At 40.9% G+C, this 23,055-nt stretch overlaps 1 protein-coding gene across 1 annotated transcript in view; it reads right to left on the reverse strand.

Moving 5' to 3' along the window:
• Positions 1–25: 25 nt before the first annotated feature.
• Positions 26–23,055, reverse strand: part of cnnm2b (cyclin and CBS domain divalent metal cation transport mediator 2b) — a 38,420-nt gene continuing 15,390 nt past the window's right edge. The window contains exons 2-8 of the mRNA XM_023422015.2: positions 12,440–12,583; positions 10,478–10,615; positions 8,070–8,239; positions 6,425–6,518; positions 5,180–5,242; positions 2,850–3,028; positions 26–1,639 (exon numbers count right to left, since the gene is read on the reverse strand). Coding sequence (XP_023277783.1) covers positions 1,358–1,639; positions 2,850–3,028; positions 5,180–5,242; positions 6,425–6,518; positions 8,070–8,239; positions 10,478–10,615; positions 12,440–12,583 — 1,070 coding nt within the window. The 3' untranslated portion in view covers positions 26–1,357. The remainder of the gene's footprint in view (positions 1,640–2,849; positions 3,029–5,179; positions 5,243–6,424; positions 6,519–8,069; positions 8,240–10,477; positions 10,616–12,439; positions 12,584–23,055) is intronic.

The following is a 23,055-nucleotide window of genomic DNA, read 5'->3' on the forward strand; positions in this document are numbered from 1 at the left end:
CCCCCTCCCCACCCCCACACACTGTTAGGCATCATAACTCCCATATGAACATATACTAGTTTGAGGTCAAAGGATGCAAAAAAACATGAAAGAGACAAAGAGAAAACAGAGACTGACTAAAGACAATTTTGCTTGTGGATGGCTGCAGTTAAGCATTTTTTCAAAAACAAATATACATATACATACAGTACTTACATACAAATATATCTGTCAATTTATAATACAGTGATTTTTTTTATTCATAATCATCTCTTAAATAAATTGCTCTCATTGCACTTTGTTAAAATAATTAATTATATGATTTCTCTTAAAGGCAATAGTGTGATTTTTTTAAAGGTGAAAAAGATAGTGTACCATAAGCCTGATTTAGGATAATAGTAAAAATAAGAAGATCTGTAATATACATACTGTATCTGTAAAAGACCCTCACCTCCTCATATACATGAATGGATGTTCATCTCCATATATGTAGCATGTCCTTTTTGATATGACACGTGTGCCACACGCACACCTCTGTGTTTATGCTCGTGCATGCTCGTATGCCAGTTTATGTCATATCATGTCTCCACGCATACATATATACATACAATATTATAAAATAAATAAATACAGGAAAACATTCTTGGTTCGTGGTTTAACGGTTTATTTCAAAGCGGTTTTTGGTGCAGTCTTTGACTAACCGTTGCTCTCTGCGTGTTTGGGTTTGAGTCCTCTCTGATGGGATCAACAGTCGACTGAGCCTCCCTGAAAGATGCACAGGTGGGTAAGTTGCATTTCTATGTGTGTGTGTGTGTGTGTGTGTGTGTACGGGAATGTGAGCGTGTTCGAGTATGTGTGCAAAAACAGTCTGTGTCCAGTGTAAGAAAGGTTGGGACCAAAGTCTTTGGCCTGAGGAGAAAGTACAGCGAATGTTGTGTTATGTTGTGAGTGTGTGTGTGTGTGTGTGTGTGTGTGTGTGTGTGTGTGTGTGTGTTTGTAGGGTAAAGGGGCGGGGTTTGCATGACTCTGTTGTCCTCTCGTCCAAGTCACCGCTATGAAAGTGTCAGATTGTCCCAAAAAAGAAGCTCAGTCACAGGTTCTGTCCGAGTGCAGCCTCTGTAAGAGGATGTAGTACAGCAGGGATTCTGACAGCGTTCAGGTGGGGGGGCATTCAGGGTGACACAGCACCCGTCTTCCCCACTGCCCCTTCATGAAAGGGTCTCACTTACTGACTGACTGGGGGCTACTGGTCGGAGCAGAACCCTCACTCCACCCGCCTCCACTTCCCCACTTTCCCTCATCTCCATCTATGCCACCGCTCTGTGTGTGTCCACGAGACAGGGTGGAGGGTCTGGGTCTCCACCGGGCTCGGTGGGGGCTAGATGGGTCCCTCGTTGTGGGCGCTGTGGTTGCTCCTGCTGAGGCCCACACAGTTCTGCTGCTGGTTGAGCAGGTGGGACGTCTCGTTGGCCACAGCTATGGCCACGGCAGGGGTGGTGCTAGTGGTGCTGGCTGTGGTGGTGACGACTGCTGGGGTCTCCACTCCGTCGTGGAGCTCCGTCAGCGTGAGCTCGATCTTAGTGAACTCACTGTCTGTGGATTGGGGTGTCTTGTCCATCCGTGACGCCATCACGGCGTTCTGGTACTGTTGACGTGTTACCTAGGAAACAGTGAAGATGGTGTCATCTGTAACTGATTGTGTTGTGATGTACAGTATAGAGTGGAGACAGAGCTGGTAGGTAAACGTAAGACTGTAAACAGTGGTTTGATGTACTGATTTGCCAATAAGTAAAGAGGAAATTGGTTTTAATTAGTCCATCACAATGACTGTTACTCCTTGAACACAACTGTAATAATTTTCTAATTAATTTAATGATCTTTTACAGTCAGTAGAGTCTCTCGACCACCACTAAACTTAAAGTATCTGAGTTTCAGAATAGAGTTTTAGTGTCTAATGAAAGGTTTTGTGAGAATTGTGTATTTCTTCTTGTCAAATGTGAAGGCACTGTCTTTTGAATGGTCATGATGCAATTACGTAATTGATATTTTATTGGATAGTAAAAAAGGAATTAATAATATAAATCAATAAACTCTGACTAACGAATAAAGTAATAAATCAATGCATAAATAAATCCAATCAAAATCAGAGCAATTCATTCAACAATAAAAAGCAGCATTGAATGATTCTCACATGATTCATTTCCTCAGAGTTTCAGGGGAATGCGCTAACCCTGACCCTAACACTGCTTACAGCTCTAATTGTGCCACAACAAGGCTCCAGAGGTTCACAGCTGTATCTGTGAGCAACAAGTTGCTTAAAACAAGCTGTCTTTTAAATGTCTTTGTTAACTGTATTTTGGCCTTTTTGGCAGCAGCTGAACAAATGCAAGATCAACTTTTTTTCTTATTCACACATCTGGCAGAAATGAGGGTAATCATTGATTTGGAGCCATGTGCGTGTATTCCTAATGAATGTAAGTCCACACTGACGAGAGCTGATGGAGTCAACCAACAAAATTAAAGAAAAACATGAAAAATGAAAGAAACTAAAACGCTCCAGAGCTGAGGGGAACTGTGGAGTCACATTTTGTAAATAAAAATATTGATTGGTGCAGTAGCAAATTTATCTGCGAATTTTATCATATTTCCTTTAATAGTCTATATAGTTAATAATCTGCTTATCAATAAATCAATTGAATGTGTCTATTATCAGGTTTTTTATAGTCATAATCATCCCTGTCTCTACTGTCCAAACGATTAAGACTGTTGATATGAAACATAAACGTTGGTCAAACCTTTAATCATACGTATACAAACATCAGCCTCCGTGTGAGTTACTCTCTGCTCACTAGTTGTTGTTGTGTTCTCACCTTAATATACTGCAGGTCTGAGCGCGCTCTGACTGAGTAGTCCGGTACGTAGATCTGCAGGAAGGAGTTGAGCTGGTTGTTGCTGTTGCCCAGCGTCGGAGTGATGGCGTCGATGCGATCACTCCTGTTCAGAGAGTCGGAGTGGTTGAGTCCAAACGGCCGTGGAGGAGATTTATTTTCTGTAAGGAGGTGAAAGAGCGGGAAAAGATGTTTAAAAGACAGAAGTCTAATTGATCCAAGTCTAGCTTTTCTGAGTTGTTTCTTTAAGGGAAGACTAGGAGAAAAATAATATAAATAATTGAGACCTAAGGCCCTATAATATTGAGATGTCACTGATGTATTTTACACAAATGATTTCTCATTAGAATTGGTAGCGAGCTCCTCAGGGGCCATGGTGGGAATTTCTTTCCTTCACAAAGCTTTTGCCAGAGGCACAACTTACTTTAGCTTTCCCTCTCAACCTCTGCATGTTCCCAGGAAATGTGTTGAAATGCAAGTGATGCAATGCACATTCCCGAAAACCTGTGGCCTTTTAGGCATCGTAATTAGGTTCAGCTGGTTTGTCTTTCTCCCTATAGACTGTGCTGCTGTTGCACCAGAGCTGTCATATCCACAAAAAAAAAAAACACATGGCAAATGAGATGTGTGTCATTATGTCACACTGGCTGGAGAAACAGAGTTTGATAACACTCGTTCTTCCCAAGAACAAGAACAAGAGCAAGACAGTGTGTGATGATTTCTTATTTGACATCTCTATTGCTCTAATCATTTACATCTTCAAGTTTATATGAAGCTTGGTACAGATACACATTGTTGTTTAGTCCTGTCAGATGCTAATCATCACAGTAACGAGTGCAGTACATTATCCATCTGGCCACGTTCTTCAGATTTAAAACTCTATCATGTACCTGTTCTAACCTTCTCACAGCTGGCTCTGAAATGAGTGGAGCTGAACAACAGCTCCGGCAGCACTTAGGAACCTGTGTATTGATGACATTTTTTCCAGGTCAAGTGTTAGATATAAGCACAGAAGCTCGCTGTGATGGAAATCTCATTACTGTATAAGGCTTTAGGTGAGGGACGTTTCATACTGTAGGTAACGAGTCGGTGGTCTCCAATGATGTGGCTTCCTTCTATGAGCCACCACACAGAAAACGTGCTCTGTTTTTGCGTGTGTGTGTATGTGTGTGTGTGTGAGTGTGTGTGTGTGTTTTGTCATTTTTTAATTAAAGACAGATTATGTTTTCCACTTCTTAAAGAAGCCTAGTGAAAATCACACACAACAAAGTGGAAACGGCTTGGCCGAGCCTAATGCTACTACGCTGACTGGAATGTATGTAATCCCATGTTGGAATATGTGCGTGATAGGGAGCGAGACGCACAAACAGCATGTGTGTGTGTGTGTGTGTGTGTGTGTGTGTGTGTGTATGTGTGTGTGGACTGAGCGCAGTGGGCCAAAGACCTGGCATGTGAACTCTTGCGGATTAGTACTCCACTTTCTAGGGGCCACAGGGGCCAGGTCAGTACAAAAAAATGGCGGTGTGTGTCAAGGATACACACATAATGCCTTTACCTACACGCAGATACACACTCAACTGTGTGCGCAGCATCAGACTGGATGGAAAAAAAAAAAAAACACGTTAAGAGGTGCAGAACACGAGCGTATTTGTTCAACTGCATTTCCGGAGACATGTGGGTGTGTTTGTGTTCCTGGCAGCATGTCCGTAGTTATGTGTGGAGTGTGTGCGCTCCGTGTACATGTGCCTGCGCATGTGAACATATGTGTGCATGTGTGTCTTTGTATGTGCGCTCAGTGGTGTCCGGCAGGGGGCTGTAGCTGTAGGTCTTGTTTATGTAGTCGGAGGGTTAAAGGTTAGGGGCGAGCGGGGTGGAGCCTGGGTCCGCTCTGGGGCCTCCAGTCTCCAACACCATTCAGCCACTTGACTAATGGCTCAGGGAATGAGGGTGTAAAGTCTCAATCCGAATCTGTTTACCTCTCTCCCTCTTTCTTTCACTTATACACACATGAATATACAGAGCATGTTGCATTCAAGTACAAACAGACTTTCAGGCATGCACACACCAACACTGTCTTTGCCACAAAGTAGCAAAAAAAGATGCACATGCAGGCAGTGAGGATCAAAATGATAAAACACTCTCATGTACGTCAACACAAACCGTGCAGGTTAAACTTTGCAGACAATCATCTATGCAACATTTTGAATTCAACAACACATTATTTTTCAAACTGTCTAATTGGTTGACAGGAGGATGTGTGTGGTATTAGATATGAAGACATATATACACATAGAGAGAAGAGGCCACTGTACCTGGAGATCCTGCTAATGATTCAGCCCTACTGACCACAAACGTACGAGACAGCGACAGAGGGACTTGGGGAAGAGAAGAGAGAAAGAGCAAAGAGGGAAAAACAGAGGAGAAACGTCTGTTAAAGGTGGAAATGAATCAATGCATGTCCACAAACTGTAAACGTTCTGGGGTCAAAAGGCAGAGGAGCACCAGCACAAGGTCTACGGATTAAAGCCGCACACTTTTCTCCTTCAGTCTTAACTGCTGTTGAACTTGTACTGAAAGGTTCAATTAAAGAAAATGCACCATCACGTAGAATCATCAAGTACTTGATTTGTGCGTTTTCTTTTATGCTGAGAACCTACGCACACACACAGAGGAAGGTTATTCTACTTTTCCACCAGTAGGTGTCTCTCAGATCCCACCACCCAAGTGACTCAGAACAGTTGAGAAATGCTGAGAATAGTATTGTAGTTTATGAATGAACTGTGGAGACAGAGCGGATCACTGGGTGACGCTTTCTCATGATGTCACTGCAGGACGGCCTTTTCAGTCTCACATCTGTTGTTCATAAACATTCACCAAAGGAAATTTAGGCTTTTGATCAGAGAGGATCATAAAGTGATCTGTTCTTTGCCGGCTTGGCAGCACAACCTGGTTACTAGCACAAAGAAAGGGAGGGCAGGTCCATTTCTACACGATTTAGGAGAAAGTTAAAACTGTTTTTTACAATGTATTTGGCTTTTACTTTGGCTTTCAATTTCATGTGCATCTCTGCTGAAAGCTTCACCAAGCAAGAAATAGGTAATACTGCAGGTACTTAGTAAGTACAATGGGACTAGAACTGGATGATTATAAATAATTTAGATTTATTCTTATGCTGATATGATACCTGACTTTTACAACTGATACAAAAACAATACTTTTTCAACACTTTATTTGAGGGATATTAAAGTATTTCCTATAGAATCCTTAATTCATTTGATAAAATAATCTTTTATTTTTTTTAAATGTTAAGTTTTTTACAGAAACAAAATAAAGTAAAGTTAAAATTATCATCTAAATCAGGAACTGTCTGATCAAAGAATACATGAAAAAACAGTATGAAGCTAAGCGAGCATTTGATGCTAGGTTTTTGGTTCTTTACAGTTTTCAATTCCCGCTGCTACAGACACAAGAAACTGCATTTTAATCATTTATTCAAAAATGAAATAAAGCATTTCAAACTTCAGACAAAGACAGGAAGTGTCAGTCAGAGGTCTTACCTGGAGAAGCTGTCAGAGCCATCATCCCATAGAAGGAAAACGGCCCCGCTTCAAACTTCATCCCCTCTTTTCCTGCTTCCACCTCCACTTTCCCCTGTGACAGTAACAACCAACTGTTATCTGCAAAAACTGCACAACACAACAAGGTGGAGTACTCAGCTTACTTTTCAAAGTGTCTGCATTTTATGATTTCTTTTTTTTTTAATTCATCCAAATGCATGTGTGGTTGTTGTGTGTGGAGCATTAGTGCTTCATTGTGTCAGTTACAGTATATTTCGCTCAGCCTTTCTATCTAGGATTTCCGCTACAGCTTTGTGCTTTGCAATTCCGCTTTCACCCTTTTCAAAATCTTTTGATTCTTTTCCTGCTCAAATACATTTATTCACCCTGCCCGTGAGTTTAGAACAAATCCACCCGCTCCTTCCCTCCCTCTTTCCTCTCCTTTTTACTACTTGTAGAAAATCCGTACTCTGTTTAATAGCTCCCAATCTGCTCCTAAGCCTGGTCTCAAGGGCAGTGACCTCACACTTGTCCAACCTGGACCTCATTTGATCCGCAGCTACTACGCATATTGACTTACTAGACTGATAGGGTGGAAATATACAAAGTATGTGAATGTCATAATTATATTTGTAAATGTTCTGTGTAGTGTTTTCACTGTGGAAAAACCACCAAGACTTTCAACTCCACTTTAGTGCCTATAATTTGGGACTTCCCTTGATCTCAAGCCTCATGAAATACTTGATACTCTCTTTAACACCAACGGGGAAGACTCTGAGTTGGCACCAGCAGCGTATTCAGAGACAGAGCAGACGCTCAGACCAGTTTCAAACTGTAAGGCTACATGAAGGTCAGCAGCACTTGTTTTGATCTGCTTTTGAATAAATAATGGAAACTCTATAGCAGGATATCTTTTAGGTGTCTGCAAAGGCAGAGAGAAAGGAGAGGGATGTGTACACCACTACTAATATTCTGTTAATGCTTCCATTTTTAAATAAACTTACATTAGAGGATAAATGCATTATGATTTGTTAAGAAACCTTGGAAATACACATTTCACATGTTATGTATGATGCTTTTCACTTTCTTGTGCACTAAAAACGATGTAAGTGGACTTTCAAGTGGTGTATCTCTTAGATCAGACATTTGTATTCATGACGAGTTGTGTATCTATGGCATTGTTGCATGTTTTAATCCAAACTGCAGTACAATCATACCATGCATACCTATTAAGGATGCATGACCCCTGCAGCACAACTCTGTTAGATCAATGGCTACACTATGGAAACAGCTTGTAGTACTGACAGTAATGTGTCAGTACACTAAAATGTGTTTAGTGTAATATATAGTGTAGTATAGTTGTGCGTAGCTGCAGTGATAACACAGAATTGAAATTGTAAAAGAGGAAAGATCAAATATTAATACAGATGAGGTAAAAAAAAAAAAAAAACCCTAACTGCATGAGCTACAAAACACACTGTCTATCTATTTTAGGAGAAAAAGGTACAAATACTCTTATTACTGTCTGAATGATAATGAATGTTTGTGCTGTACGTCATTTTAAATGCAGTCCAGTAGCATGGCCGATGTTGGACATGTTTGGTTTGGAACAAATCTGCTGATGCACCTCATCGTGTCCACACACCTGCAGAATGAGGATGAAATAATCCACGGGCTTGTTCCTGTGGAAGAGGTAGTGTTCTACCGCCCGCTTGTTCTTGTCGTCGTATTTCAGCTCCTGGATGACGTTTGGATGCTTCAACAAGCGCAGCAGAATCTTTTCTGACATTTGCACAGGAGCGAATGGCTCAACCTCTGAGGAGAGAGAGAGAGAGAGAGAGAGAGAGAGAGAGTCAAACATTAAGTGTATTCCAACAGATACTGGGGTTTGAGGCTGGTACCAATAATCAATATCAGTTTCCTATTGGCTGGTTTTTTATCATTAAAAATTAAAAATGTTTATGTTTTGGAGTGTTGGTTGGACAAAACGAGCAATTTGCAGATGTCACCTTTTGTTCCACAATAACGGTGACAAACATTTTTCACACATTTTCTGACATTTTATAGACCAAACATCTAATCAAACCATTTGCACCAACACATTCGTTTTAAAGTGTCACGTATGAGCAGTATGAAGAAAACTTATGAGTGGGTCAAACCTGTGGTACAAGTTATGTGTAATATCTGTCTCTCTGCACAAGAGAAAAACACTTGTTTTACTTCAGAATTATAATGACTTAATGTGAATTACATTGGGAGTTTAAATATGTTACAGAAATAAACACAAGCAGAGTAAACCTTTGCTAAATTATTATTATGCTCACCATATCATCAACATCATAGTTTGCCAGTTTACTGGGAGGTTTGACATTTTTCATTTTAATTTGTTTTTCTTAAAAATATTTTTTCATTTTATTGGCATATTCTGTTTTTGGCAACTTATAAGCTACAGTTCAGTTGTTAGGATAATCCTCCCACTCTTTTCACTAAATCATTTGATTATACCTCCCATCTCAGCCATGCACCACTTTGCATTAGCAAGATTTTTCATTGCATCTGATTTTATATTAAATTCACTCCTTATTTCTGTCACTGCTCTGATGACACAATGTTGGCAGCTGTAGTTTACAATTAACATCCTCTGTTTCAGGTCCCGTCATACCACCACTGACACCGCTGCCAAGTTACTTTTTATCTGCTGATTTCTCAACGCAGGACTATAATTCTTCTACTCTGACTTTGTGTGAATGAAACTTGCTCACAAACGGTGGAACCAAAAGAAGAATGAGGTGTCAATTAGTCTCATCATAAAATTTCACAAAAAACACCACCTCCTCATGAACAGGTAGCATTCATCAGGTTGAAACAAACCTTCATACAAGCAAAACCTAACATAAAAGTATCACAAGTTTAGGGTAGGAATACAAGTTCCTCCATACTAAAACTTCACTATTGTTATTTCTGTCTACTCTTTTTATCTATATATATATATATATATATATATATATATAGACCTACTGCTGGCCTGTCTGTCCTGGAAGAGTGATCCCTCCTCTGGTGCTCTTCTTTTCTATGCCATGACAGGGTTTTTATTTGTGGAGTTTTTCCTTACCCATAGTTGCAGCCATAGTTTCCTCTCTGTTCCTGCACACAAACCTCTCTACACATTCAGACCTGACCAAAAACTCATTTAAAACTTGTAAAAGATGTATCCTAAACATGACTGGTCTGCTTCAACCACCTAATTGGCCAATCAGCTCCTTCAACTCAGCGGCGGTGATATGTGTCAGCTGGCTGCTGGCTCCACCACCAGGAACTAAACTCCCTAATAGTCTTTAGAGGAACTAAATCAACGCTTAGCTGCTAGGTCAAAGTTCTAAAGCAAATCCAACCTCAGTGAGGCATGGTCAACTGCTGCTGCTGCTGCTGCTGCTGCTGCTGCTGCTGCTGTTGTAGCAGAACTTGGATATTCTTCTGTCTGTTCAGAAATCCATTTCCCAAGGGAAAGTGGGTTGAAATATTTCACATTTTACACTAAATATGTCGACTTGTGTGAGAACCCCGATCATAGGCCAAAAATGCTGGGTGTGATGTCACTCAGGAACGAGTGTAAGCAAACAGGGTGGTGTTTTTAAAGCTGTGACTCAACATGTAACCTTCAGTGCATGACATGCAAGCAAATAGACGCCTGCTTTTTTTTTTTTGGAGCCGCGCACAGTCTGCACAGACATCCCGTGCCGCGCTCCCGAAAGGCCTTCCACCTCTTCACAAACACACACACATGCATACCAACACGCTTGTTGTGAGTCCTCACACAACTCACTCCCTCACACACACACACACACACACACACACACACACACACACACACACACACACACACCAGATACTCATTCTACACACATACTCACTCCCCCCTACACCCACTTGCCCAAAAATTCAAAGCCCATACGGGCACATGCACACACAAACAGCTCACACACACACACTTTCCCCACAGTGAGGGGCTGAGGGCACACTGGGGGAAGTCAAGCAGCAACGCAGCCCACTTGCCTGTTGCTAGGAAACGCAGGGTAGCCAGCAGAAGCTGAGGTGATATTTTAACCTTCATTTCATTGTCGGTAGGCTTGAAGGCCGAGAAATCCTGCTTCCTTTCCCGATGGGTGATTTTCTTCTTCGTCTTGTTGTCAGCTGAGGAGGGAAAATTAAAAGTCGGGGGTAAGACACAAACTGAGACCTTTTCTGAAACAGAAAAAGGTCAATCCATACCACTGCACAGATACTGAGCTAGTCGTCCCGGGTCATAGGGTGACTAAACTTGAGTTACCCAAAGCTTATTGCTTTTTCCAGAAACGTAGCTGTGGCGTCCTTCTCAGAACTAAAGGAGAGCTATAGGGGGCTACACTGTTAGCTTACCACATTCTTAGCATTACTTAAAGCCATATGTATTAGGGCAACAAATAGACTGGCACGTACTCCATGTCTGCGGGCCTTCACTGATACCACTAGGGTTGTAACAGTACAGCCAGTTCAAGGTTTGTCATTAAAATCATTATTTATTCATGCTCGGATGTAAAATGTTTCACCATAGAGAATCTTAAGTGTAAAATTACACAATAAATTTTTATTTTTTAAATGTAAATAAACTGATAATAAAAAATGTCTTAATGCAAAAGTCCTCCTCAAGAGTCTGAACTTAGCTGCAGTAACATTTTCCAAACCCTAATTGAGACATCTTCACACAAACTGATGCAAGGAAGGACGAGGACATTTTTTTAAGCTTGTCAACATTTTCAGGCAGCAGTTCATCTTTGACAGTTCATGTGTCTCTGCGTTAACTGTCACTTTTTCTGTACTTATATATATCAGTATCCCTCTTATTTCTCTTCCTGTAAAACATTTCTGATGACTCACCCTGCATCATACATAAGTATATCTAGTTAAATTTAAGTTGGGGTGACTAGCTAATCCCTCCCCCATCAAATAAGACCACTCTTGACTGTTAGCTTGTTAGTCATATTAGCTAACAGAACAATATCATGGTAGGAAAGTGTGTGTTTGTTGGATCAGTGGAAAAACACTGACACTTTAACGGTCATAAATAGCTCTACAGCTCTGGTCCAATCAAATCTGAACTCTTTGGTCAAATCCCTCTTGAAATGAAAACTCCACTCACATATTCCATTTCACCCAGAAATAAGTCAAATTAAACTAGAATTAAAACACTGAGGCAAATTGTTAGCAAACACTAGCTCATTGCAATATTAGCATTCATTTGGAGTCATATTTCTGATCACCTGATGAATATACATTCACTCACTCTCTTTTGTTTTGTTCTCCACCAACTCTTTAGGGGAATATCTGGATCTTTAGCCACTAAATGCTCCACCATATTTGGTGATAAGCAGGTAGACTACAGCTGAATGCAGCGCTGAGTTGTGCCATAATTCCCAGTGGGTTCATTACTATACAAACAACCCCTTTTTACTTTACACATTGTTGAGACAAAACGACTGATCAGCGCAGCTTTAGTTGTGCCTTTTAACTGGCATTTAAACATTTGTGTCTTTCAAGATTCACAACTCGTCAGATTCTGCACATATAACAGTTATCAGCTCCACATTGCCTTTTGTCAGATTTTGGTATCATGCTATATTGTGCTATACTATACTAGCATACTACACTATGCTATACTGTGCAATATTATAGCTACAGCCTTGATACCAAAAACATTGCAGAATAAAGAATATGATGTGACTCATTCACTAATGCTTATTTGAGAGCCCCTGCAAGTTTACAAATGTATATTTAAGTAATTATGCAGCATGAATTAGACCCACATTAGATTGCTTTAAAGTCACTGTGATGTAAGAGAGCTGTTAAATTGAGCCCAACCGCTGGGCTTGGATCAGTTTATAACAAGCCATGGATTTAAGTCTGGGGCTCTTACTTTGACAGGCTGGTGACGCCTTGAAGTCTTAAACTCTAAGAAGTCTGAGCTTCAAGAGAACTTACTGTACAAGTCAGTCTCGTCCAGGATCTCTGACTTGATGATTTCTTCAATAACGTCCTCCAGGGTGACAATACCCAGAACCTCATAGAAAGGGTCTCCCTCACCCTCATTGTTCACCCTCTGAACTATGGCCAGGTGGGATTTTCCTAACAAAACATACACACACACAGACACACACACACACACACACACACACACACACACACACACACACATGCCAATACACAAACACAGGTGATAAAGTTAGGGTCATATAATGATAAGAGAGTTAAATGTACATCAGGCAGTGATGGGGGTTCAAGGGAAGAAACAGGCAGGGACACACACAGGTATTTCCATCTATAATCCGTATCACAGAAAAATACTTTACATACTTTACATTGTATTTGATACTATGAAAAAGGGAAAGAATCACTCATGTCAGATAGAGCTGTGGCTGTTATGAATTGCAATTCAAATCACACACAGAGCAGGAGACACACAGTGATCTGATCTCCTTATCAGTTAAATGAGCAGGGATGCAGAACATGGTAGTTCAACTGTTCAAGTGTTAATAGTGCCAGCAGAAACTCAGACAGCGAGAGAGAGACAGACAGACTGACAGTCAAAAAGCATTACATTTCATCATATGAGCCCCCATAGCCCTCCCTCCCTCCTTCCCTCCCTCTACATCTGTGTTCCCAGGACCCTCCTGTGTGCTGTACCATCTGAAAAAAAAAAAAAAAGAAACAAACTGCCGTGTATGCAGAGAATACTGTCAGGCAAAACACTAAACAAATTCTTTGCCTTTTCTCAGCTTGTGATCATTTAAAAGGAATTTTCCAGAGGCCCAGGCTAATATTAGCCCCTGCAAAATGAAGTTTCCATTCCGCCCCGGCGATATTCTCACCGAGCGAAGGAACAGACCGGGCGAAGCCTCCGCTGTGTGATCAGATTGTCTCGAAATGGGCCGTTTGCATGCAGATACACCTGGCTGTAAATAATGGAGGACATCAGTGTGCTTGTGTGTACGTGTGCATATTCGTGTGTCAGAGTGCATGGGTGTATGGGTGCATGAGTGTGTGTGTGGTTATTTTTGGAGAACACAGGTACATCACAGAGTCGGTGCTCAGATGCTGTTTCAGCTAACGTAGGCTGCTTTGGTGCAGGCGAGCAGAGGCTGAAAGGACCTCTGGGCTGATCACCAAGAGTGTTTTATTGCACTGCAGCTCACTGCTTCCTCACAACACTATGACAGCACACTGATGTGCATTGAACAGAGCCTGAGAGTCTGAATGTAAGAATGTTGTGAGTGTTAGATGCAGAATTGATGCTTTCAATAAATATGCTCAGGTTACAGATAACAGGCTGGAAGGGGAAGATCCCTAAATGGAGGTGTTAATAAGGTAAACACAGAAATCCACAAACGCAAGGAGTCTGCAAATCGAACGCAGTGTACAAGTCTTATTTTCAAAGTGTCCAACAAGAGTAGAATCTGCTTATTTCTATTAATATTTCGCCATCTTTAGCATATTGCTTTATCACTGCGGGATGGGGTTTAACTAGGACAAACACAAATGGAGCCATGGTGGGTTAAAGCAATCAGGCCTCTGAAGTCCTTGAGCAAGCAATTACTCTAAACTGCCCTGGGAGGGAATGGCAAATGGAGTGGCCAGCACAGCACAGTGAAACAGATCAATGCTCACTTCCCTCTCTTTAATGGCATCCACTCCACTCACATCTGGTTTATGAACACAGCTCCCGAATAAAGGTTTGTAGGCAAAGAGCGTTGAACTAAATGTCACCTTGACCTTCAAAGTGGGAGCTGAAATCAACTGAACATGAAAATCAAGAAGATACGCAAATATGTGAAGGGATTTCATTTCTGTTAGAATGAATTTTTTTTCAGCACAAATCAACTTGTTTCAAGATCTTTTTACATCCAGTAACATTACAGTCACTCGTATTTGTTCCTTGTCATTTAAAGGGGCTATTGTGAAGTTTTATCTGCCGCCAAAACATGTTTTCTTGCCAGGAACAGGTCGTGGTGATCGGTTGTGGCTTGACAAGAGCTTCAGCCACCGTTGTCTTTATAACAGAGCAGGATATAATCCACCCTCTGTGCAGCACTACCTCTCAGGGCAGATTGGAGGCTACAGTGAGTTGTTATTGGAAAGTGATGGAATGGGTTGGGGCTAGCTGGTTAGCATGCTAAATTCAGTAGAAGAAAAGAAGTGATAGAGACAAGTGCTAACATCAGCGTTGCTTTCCAATGCTGGAGACACCTTTTGGCGAGTAAAGGAATAAGGTTTGCTGCTGAACTCACAGTGTTTCCTCTAGACTGGTAAGTAAACATCTGCTCATGCTAACGCTGACTATGTAGCAATAGCAAAAATTACAGCTCCTTTAAAAGGAGTCGTGTGTAATTTTTGGAAATCATGTATCATATTCTCTTTCTTGCCAAGAGTTAGATGAGATCATGAAGACCACTTGTCTGATTGAAGTTAGTTGAGGTCAGTAGCTGGTGAGCTTAGCATAGAGCCAGAAAACAGGGGGAAACAGCTAGTCTGGCTTTGTCCAGAGGCAACAAAGCCCCCTAATTATTATATTTTGTTAATCCTGTAAAAAAGAAAAAAAAAAAGAAAGGAAGAAGAAAAAGAGATGGAAACAACAAAGATCTGTCTCCTCTGCTTTCAGTCCATGCTAACAGGCTGCTAGCTGTAGTTTCATTTATCAAACTGACATGAAAGTGCTATCAACGCAGATAAACAAATTTCCCTAAATTTCTAACTATTTCTTTACGAAATCTTCTAAAAAGTAACAATAAAATTAAAGGTTTGAACAAATAGTCTTAAAACATGGCAAACTTATTAGCTTATAATTATTAATATTCAAGAGAGACATCTGAAATGAATATGAAACATTTCCTGTACAACATGTGCATGTAGTCCAGCAACACCAAAGGCTACAACCTCCACACCTCTCTGACATAGCCTCAACAAAAAGTGAGCGTTGCACTGATTTATTTTTACTTCTGTGGGGATTTAGTATGTTTATACTGCATATAGTGTAGTGTCAAACTGTTCTTATTGTGTCCACCTTGCAGATATAGGAATGTCAGGTTTGGTTTCATCAGAGGAAGCAGAACAACCAATCAGAATCTGTGTCAACATGACCTCACCTTTCTGACAGAAAACAAGGGCGACCTCTGACCTGTATGTAAGCCAGCTGATAGGAGGTGGAGGAGATCACACACAATCTGTTCTGCTCTTCAAGTGGCCATGTGCACACATACGCTGAACACACAATCGTAACAGCACAAGGCACTTGTTTGACAAGTTAAACTAATCCCATCGGGATGTTTGTCCACATAAAGACCACTTTCCAACACTTCCTTCTATGGAGGAGATTACTTGGGGAACTATTAAAGATGACCCATCGTAAGAGCTTTATTAACAGAGGCCGCATAGGTCACCAGTTTAAAAAAAAAGAATGACACACAGGAAAAAACTGAATGGGAAACTATTGCAATGAAAGAGAAAAGCATGTTTATGCAAAGTTTAGTTGGTGTTTATTCTAGAGTCCGTCCCATGGGCTGCAATGTAAGGAAACAGAAATTTCACAAATTCCATGGAACTGACGGCAAAGGGAAAGTCATACACAAGCCTTTCACTTCATACTACTCTGTATATTTTAAGTGGAAATCATTAGACATGTTTTGAGAGAATATTTTGCCACGCTAGAGCTGTGGCTCCAGCGCGGACAATATCGGTCAGTTGGTTGACCTTTGTTCCCAAGTGAAATTTCTCAATTATTGATTGGATTGCCATTCAGTTTTGTGGCCAATCCTAATGACTTTGAGGATCCCGTGGTTTTTCATCTAGTGCCACCAGCAGGTCAAATTTATTACCTATCCTGTGAAATATATTCACATCTTCTGCGCGGATTGGCACAAAGTTTGGTACAGTCATTCATGGCTACCAGATGATGAATCCTAATTACTTTGGTGATCCCCTGACTTTTCCATTGGCACCACCATGAGGTTGGTGTTTTTAGTTCAGAGTAAAATGTCCAGAGAACTATTGGATGTATCACCATGAAATTTACGATCAACCCTGTTCCTTTGGTGATCCCTTTAATTTTTTATCTTTGCCATCAAGTCAAAATTTTAATCAGTCCTGTACTTTGGTTCATGACTAAATAGCAGCAAAACCTGCTAACATGCTAAACTAAGATGGTGAGCTGGTTAATGTTAGTTGGTAAACACCATCATATTAGCATTGTCATTGTGAGTATGTTAGCAAGCTGATGTTAGCATTTAGATCAAAGCATTGTCATACCTAAGTACAGCCTCACATAGTCTTGTAGTGGTATCGTCTATGGACCATGAATGTCTGCACAAAACTAAATAACAAAACAATTGGACCAAGGTGGTGGAGGAACCAACATTTCACTAGAAAGGTGTCATGCTGTTAGCATGTCTAAACACATGCAGACAGACAGGCATACAGCCGGATACTGTACATACACAAATACTATTTTGTCATTTATTTTTCCACTTGTTTGTGCCCAGGATATTATTCTTTTGTTTACTTTAGGATGTTGGTCAGTGTTATGTAAAGTGTAATATGTGCAAGTGTCAGCTAGCGTCTGGAGCATATCAGACTATAGCATATATTACAGATATTAGTTTTTATAAGGAGAAGTGCAGACATCAGTTGAGTTATGAGTCATACAGTAATATTTGACTTTTGATTCAACTCACAAATGTTTCATGGTTGTTAAGATAGATTTGGATACTTGATGTCTTGATGTCATTACACTACATCTATTTGTTTTTGTCGGAAGCAACATGACAAAGTAAGTCCAAAACTCAGTCTCTGAAACACCAGCTGCTAAAATGATGTTAGTTTCATGTGCGGCTATTTTATGTAAATGAAGATCTAAAAGTTGCCAATTTACGAGTTCTGTACTCATGTAAACTTCCCCTCTGGAGTTGTTGTTTATCTACTCTAGCTCTGTCTTTCTCAATATTACACACACATAAACATACATGCGCGCACACACACACACACACACACACACACACACACACACACACACACACACACACACACTCATCTTTCACACAGTAGCTCCGCTTCAAATCGTTTTGTCTCACTGTCCCACAAGATGAGTGCATACTTTCCAGTTTCCCACAAAGACAAAATACCACACAAGCGACAGAAAAAATGCAGCTTCTGTCTTCCATAAATATAGTACGAGACAATGACAGCCTGTTTATTCAAAACTTCTTAGCTGCTGTTATGGCAGTGGTTTTTGTGAGGGGGGGACTGGAGGTAGAGTGGGGAGGCTGACCCTCTGGACCCTCTGGAGCCTGGAACTTGGCAGTGGGCCTCGGGGAGAGCGTGTCCTTGTGAAGACCAGTCGTCTGGGGTCCTATAAGCCACCACTGCTGCCTGACATCTGGGGCTGTCTAGCTGGGCTGAGACTGAATGCATGCTGGGTAGTCCAGCACACAGGCACACTGCACAGATCAGGGTTGGGGGTCAATTCACTTTCAATTTCATCCATTAAAGCAGCATGTTTTTTTTGGTCAAGAACTGGAACACTTCAGTCATTAAATGGCTCTTGTATGCATTTCTAAAACATTTCTGAGGATAATGGTTGTGTCATTAGCGACTGTAAATGGCTGTTTCAGTTTACATTTATAATTGAGTGAAGTCAAGAGGCACACACACACACACACACACAGGATTATTTTGTTTCCCTTAACAACAAAGCAGCAGATGACTAAGGTACCAGGAAGTGCTTAATCACACTGAAGAGACAGTCAGGGACCACGACACGTTTGTTTAGTTAATGTGTTTCAGTGTTTCATTAAAACACTGGCTGTGAAAAGATGAAGATACTTAGCAAACAAGATTTGATGCTATTGTATTTATTCATTTATGTATTTATACATTTTTCTTGGGCTGAAAATATTCAAATTAAAAAATGCCAAGTTTAAACAACACTAAGAGTCTACAGCCATGCTAGCAGCTCTGTAAAGCTGAGAGTGGTGGACTGACCCACAGACCAACAAAACATATTGGTATTGTCTAGACCTTTACTAATCCCACTATGTGCAACTTTAAATTATATAAAAATGAAAACTTCAGGCCTCCATAATACCACATAAAAACACCAGAGTGGAAATGACCAAAAGAAAAGTTGAAATATTGCAAAAAAATGTTTATGCTTGGCTGAGGTGGAAAGGTTGGTGTGTTGATAACAGATACACACAAAAGACAATGAAGCATGTGACTTCAACATTCATGAAGCTTTCACTGAAGAGACTAAAAGTGATGAGGAGAATGTGATGTTCCTCAAATTAAACACATAGTATGTAACTTCTGCTAGGGGTCTCTCAATCAAAACAATAGCAAAAGTCGGCGTTGGGTGACGTCATGAAGTAGCGTGGGATCACAGGAGTTGTTGTCTTCACCATCAATGCTATAAATTTATCCCCAGTTTGGATTCCTTCAGTGCAGTCATTTAGCAGGTTTTACTGGGAGCCAGATTATCCGACTCCTCCTCCATAACAAACGGACCTGGTGATTATAACCAGTAAAAATAAATAAAGCAGTTTTACATTTAAAGTCAGAGTTTGGCCGACACTTTACAGGGAAATGAGACATCGGTGAAGGGTGAGGAGCTTAGACTGCCGGTGACCTTTGTTTCGAATGTTTCTCTGATAGCTTATGATTCAGACATCCAGGAGGTGTTCACTGGAAGCCAAATTATCAACAGAGGTGTTCTCCTCTCCATAACAAACACAGAAACACAGAATGAAGCAGTTTCAAATCAGTGATCCACCGAAGCAGGTTCAGTGGACGCAGGACGTCTCGAAGAGGCTGGGAGCTCTACAACATTTGCTTGGCTTTTTTCTCTGGTAACTTAAGATCTAAATGTTGGATAAGATTAAATCCTTCATCCAGTTAAATACATAATTGAAAACGACCAAGGTGTTCAAAGTGTGTCTTAAAAATGTGGCTTCAAATTGGATAAAAGTATATTTTGACATCTTCTGTCCGGCAACCACAACGCTGACGCATGCGCATAGGGGATATGACGTCATTGACAGGCGACCAAATGATACGTAGGCTACCATTACCATGATTAAAATCACATTTTTCTCAAGGTATGAGAGTTACTGGAAACATTTGGGATGATGTAAGTACATGACTCAAAAAATATATAACATAGATCTCCTCATTTTTAGACATTTTAATGTGGAAAAGTTACATATTATAACTTTAATACATGAAATAAACATTATTTATATTGTTGTTTTTTCCTTAAATATTTATTTTAATGGCATCAGACTAGCAAACTGGTGCCACCAACTGTTATTGATGAACCAACTGCTAATATCCACATAAAGGCTGGATGGAAACGCCTATTAATTTGGCTTTTCTTCTGCCGAGTTTCTGGAAATTCAGTTAAAATTTGTACCACATTTGGACAGAAACCTGGCTAATGGTAGCTGCAGCCCTGCTACTCCGGCGTGTGGAGGCTCCAAAGCCAAGCCTGAGAACCACCACTCAGGCCTTCAGAGACTAAGCCGTGTGCTCTTTTCCACCATTCCCAGCTTATTTATGGAATGCAGCTTTGTCATATTTTTCCATAGCGCAATTTTCCCCTATAAATAGGCACGTAAGGCTCGGAGAGTTGGGGTGGGAGTATGAGGGGTCAGTATCTGTTCTGGACACTCATCATTGCCCCCCTCCCTGTCTTGCTCTCCTCCTATTTTTCCAAATATTTGAGCACTGACAAATATAGTGCAATGTTAGGGTGATGGGAACCCATTGGACGGTCTTTCTTCTAAATCTACCTCTTGTGAAAAAAAAGTTTCCAGGCATTTTGACCCATTTTTCCATTGACATGGACAAAAACTTCACCCTGATGCTGGTAACATGTCGACTGTTTAGAGCTTCTTAATTTACATAAACATTTAGTCTGAATACACATGCAGTAAAACAACATAATTCAGTGTCTTGGCCTGTATTATCTGGAGACATAAGTGGAATGCGTGTCTGTATGTTTGTGTGTATAAGTGTTTATATTTCCTCCACAAGTATTGTAAAAAGATAAATGAAACTCCTAATGAGACATTTATAACATTAATATAAATACAGGAACAAATTAACATTAATCCATCACTTAAAAGGGAAGTGCAGCTGCTGCTCTAGAGACGCTATGTAAACTTCTGAGGAAATCCTACGAGTGACGTCATATGTGTGGTCAAACAGGCAACACAAGGGTTCCCTCAGTTATAATTTTTTGACCTTACACTCAATAAGTCAATAAGTCGGTATGATGTGCAAGAACTTTGCTGAAATATCTGGAGACAACAAGATTGAAAAGAACGTTTGAAAAGAGAGCAGCGCTTAGGAGTAGCTGGTGTTTACCTGAACAACTGCCCTGAGTCCTCATTAAGACACTGGTATCTAATGTTTGACTAATACTAGCATTTGTTTAGAAACTAGCTGTGTCCCAATTCAGGGGCCGCATCCTTCAGGGGCTACATCGGAAGACAGATTGCATCAGAGCAGCGCAACTAGGCTGTACCATTTCCAAGGCTGCTTCAAATGCATCAGAGAAATGCGGCCTTCTTTTCCTGGGCAACAAATGATCCAACAGGTGGATCCTTCGTAGCCCAACCTAACCCAAGATTCATTGCACGCCAGTAATGGAAATAATAGGGCAGCAAACAACACTGACAGAGCCAGGAAATGACACTTTTAAAGGAGCAGTTCAACAGCTAATGGTAGGGTTAACCTTTAAAACCAAGGGTCTTACAAGCTCAAGTTTTTGTGAAAAAAAGTGACATTATTAAGATTGCTAGATGACAGGAGCCATGCTTTTTTTTTTTTTTTCTTGGGGGGGGGGGGGCACAGCTGGTGACGGAAAGCAGAAATCCTCCGTAGGCCAGACCATCTCATTTCAGCTCAGCCTTCACAATGTACGACAGCGAAGGATGCCGCCCCTGAATTGGGACACAGCTACTCTGACTCAGCCTTACCTGGAATCTTTACAAAGCATTTTTCAAACTCATACTTCTATCAGCTCCTCTGTGTGTCTCTTTGAAATATGGTTACTCATGAAACCCTTGACGTTTACATGCATCTTTGCAGAACTATCACACCTGTCTCTATGTTGATATCCTTCAAGAATCCTGTGAAGAGCAAGAACACTTTGAGAGTAGCTACACGGCGGTGTCCATTAACTGCAGTTCAGCAGCAACAAATTTCATTATTCTGCCAGCACTGCAAAGAGGAAATAAAAATACTGTAAGCCACTTTCTCTCTGCTTGCATTAGAAAGAATGCACAGACAACCATCACTGTACAATGTGACTGAAGATCCAAGATAACCAGACGTTTGAGGGCAGGAAAAATACAGGTGAGCTGTGTGTTCCATGAATCTTTTTGCTGCTTTGCTTTGTTTTTTTTTAATGATAATGTTCCTCAATAGAGGAACACAGGAGTCTCCTGGATAATTTACAAATGCTATAGTGTTATGTTTCTCATTGGTTGCATTAAGCTCTTCTGAATACTACAAGTGTTGCTGGTGCTTTGAAAATTCAAGACCCATCCCATCTTCATGCGCCTTGGTGAGACTGTGAGAAACATTTGTGTCAGAAAGTTTGAGCTTTTTCCTGCACAACACTCACTAATTCCTCTGGAGCTTAGATCGTATTAATAATAATTATTTCCTATCACATACAGAGTAATTGTCAACTTGATGAGGAAAGACCACAGCACCTCACTTTCCTGCTGACACATGGACAGGCAGGGTCCCCTTGACAGAGATGGACACTGGCCACTACCTTGAGTTATGGGCTCTGGTCTGTAATTCACTGGTCATCCAGCCAGACAGCTGGGAAACACAGACATACAGACATTCATTCATGATTCATTTGCGCGCTTATACACACAAACACGATTGACCGAGCTAAACAGTTCTTGATGAGCAATGAAAATACAGAGGACAAATTCAGCTGTTGCGATTCACAGCATAAAGGGAGTCTGTTTTACAGCACAGAAGTAAGAATTGTTCTTTTAAAGGGGTTCGTGGGAAATATAGTCACCCACATGTGAGACAAGGTGGGCCTGTGGCTACAGACACAGTCATACGCTTTATACACTCAGTGACAACAGAAATCACCAAGTTCATTGTGCCTGAAAGGAGACAGTAGATGTGCACCTGCTCACTTATTTGAAAAAACTTTATTCAAACTCTAGGCAGCTGAAATGCACCCTAAAGCAGACTTATTTCTGTGTGACATCAACCAGCCTGGTGTTTGTGTTCAGTCACTGATGCTTTGGTGGCCTCGGACGGCCTTTGGGTCAAACAATTCAGTTAGCATGATATGGACTAATCAGGGTAAGGCAGAGACGTTAAGTCTGCTCACAGCTCCTAACCATCATTAAGAGGCCTTGGTCACAAGATCACTCTGCTGCTACTAGCCAGTGGTGTTTCACTACACACACACACACACACACACATACAGTACAGCCACACACACGCACACTGCTGGAATGACATTGTTGTTCATTCAGAGAAGCAGCTTGCTGTCGTAGCTGGCTGCGTTT

This window comes from Seriola lalandi, unplaced genomic scaffold (assembly GCF_002814215.2).
Source record: "Seriola lalandi dorsalis isolate HSWRI2012SDOR001 ecotype SW California unplaced genomic scaffold, Sedor1 jcf7180002054678, whole genome shotgun sequence".
NCBI classification, from domain to species: Eukaryota; Metazoa; Chordata; class Actinopteri; order Carangiformes; family Carangidae; genus Seriola; species Seriola lalandi.